General features: G+C 44.2%; 1 protein-coding gene across 1 annotated transcript; it reads left to right on the top strand.

Annotated features, from left to right (window-relative positions):
- The first annotated feature begins 35 nt into the window (after positions 1–35).
- On the top strand, positions 36–779 carry LOC109954218 (C-Jun-amino-terminal kinase-interacting protein 4-like). Its single transcript, XM_020589614.1, has 3 exons — positions 36–250; positions 466–559; positions 650–779. The coding sequence occupies exons 1-3, from the start codon at positions 178–180 to the stop codon at positions 777–779; spliced, it is 297 nt and encodes a 98-aa protein (XP_020445270.1). The 5' UTR covers positions 36–177.
- Positions 780–862: the final 83 nt, after the last annotated feature.

The following is an 862-nucleotide window of genomic DNA, read 5'->3' as shown; positions in this document are numbered from 1 at the left end:
TTCAAGTTTGTGATTAGCACTTTCCCATTAATGTGACAGAATTGTAATGTTTAGTTTTTTGTGTTTCTTCATTTTATCACTAGTGACCCTCAACTTTGAGCTATCTGTAAATCTTGCCTGTGTTTACAGGAGGAGTTGTCGAACTCGAGTGGCTCCAAGTCCACAACCACCTCGGCCATGGAGAGGGAGGATGGGAACAGTAAGAGCACTGAGGTGCAGGCTGCACCAGGGACCAGATCCATATCAGTGGGTAGGGTCAAACATCACCAAACTGCACTGGCTGCAGAACCACATTCATTGATCATCCATTAGTCTTGATGACCTGCATGCCCTCCTCATACACAGTATATCACTTAAATATGCTGTAAATTAGTTTTTGCCCTAAAAAAGTCAAACACAACCAAACATAACTAATGACACCTTTTGTAGATTTATACTCAAATCCTTTCTCTGTGTCTTGCGCAGGCTTACCTGAAAATGAGGACAGCTCGGATGTGCAGGACATTATTGAGTCGACCCCTGAGCTGGACATGGATCTCATTGGCTACAAGCCCTGCAGGTAGCACAAGGACCCTGCTGCTGTGTTAGTTTTAATTAAAATGTCACACAGTTTACAGAACCTCACCTCCTGTTGTTATTACTCTTCCAGTACTCCTACCAAAGGCATCGAAAACATGGCATTTGACCGCAACACAGACTCCCTGTTTGAGGAGCTGTCGTCTGCAGGCACTGGGCTCATAGGGGATGTGGATGAAGGGGCCGACCTGCTGGGTGAGTAATTATCTTCACTGGAACATTGCAGCTCATGACAGGTTCAGTAAGAGCTCAATTTCAAAGGTTTTGCATATTGTATGATTTTATT

Source organism: Monopterus albus, unplaced genomic scaffold (genome assembly GCF_001952655.1).
Source record: "Monopterus albus unplaced genomic scaffold, M_albus_1.0 scaffold4623.1, whole genome shotgun sequence".
Lineage (NCBI taxonomy): Eukaryota > Metazoa > Chordata > Actinopteri > Synbranchiformes > Synbranchidae > Monopterus > Monopterus albus.
The sequence above is the reverse complement of the archived record's forward strand: the minus strand, read 5'-3'. Positions and strand labels throughout refer to the sequence as shown.

Bases quoted from the DNA above. Each gene is read 5' to 3' on its own strand.
- LOC109954218 (XM_020589614.1), top strand. From the start codon at position 178: ATGGAGAGGGAGGATGGGAACAGTAAGAGCACTGAGGTGCAGGCTGCA. The intron at 251-465 runs GTAGGGTCAAAC...TGTCTTGCGCAG, and splicing joins GACCAGATCCATATCAGTGG to GCTTACCTGAAAATGAGGAC. The intron at 560-649 runs GTAGCACAAGGA...TTACTCTTCCAG, and splicing joins ATTGGCTACAAGCCCTGCAG to TACTCCTACCAAAGGCATCG.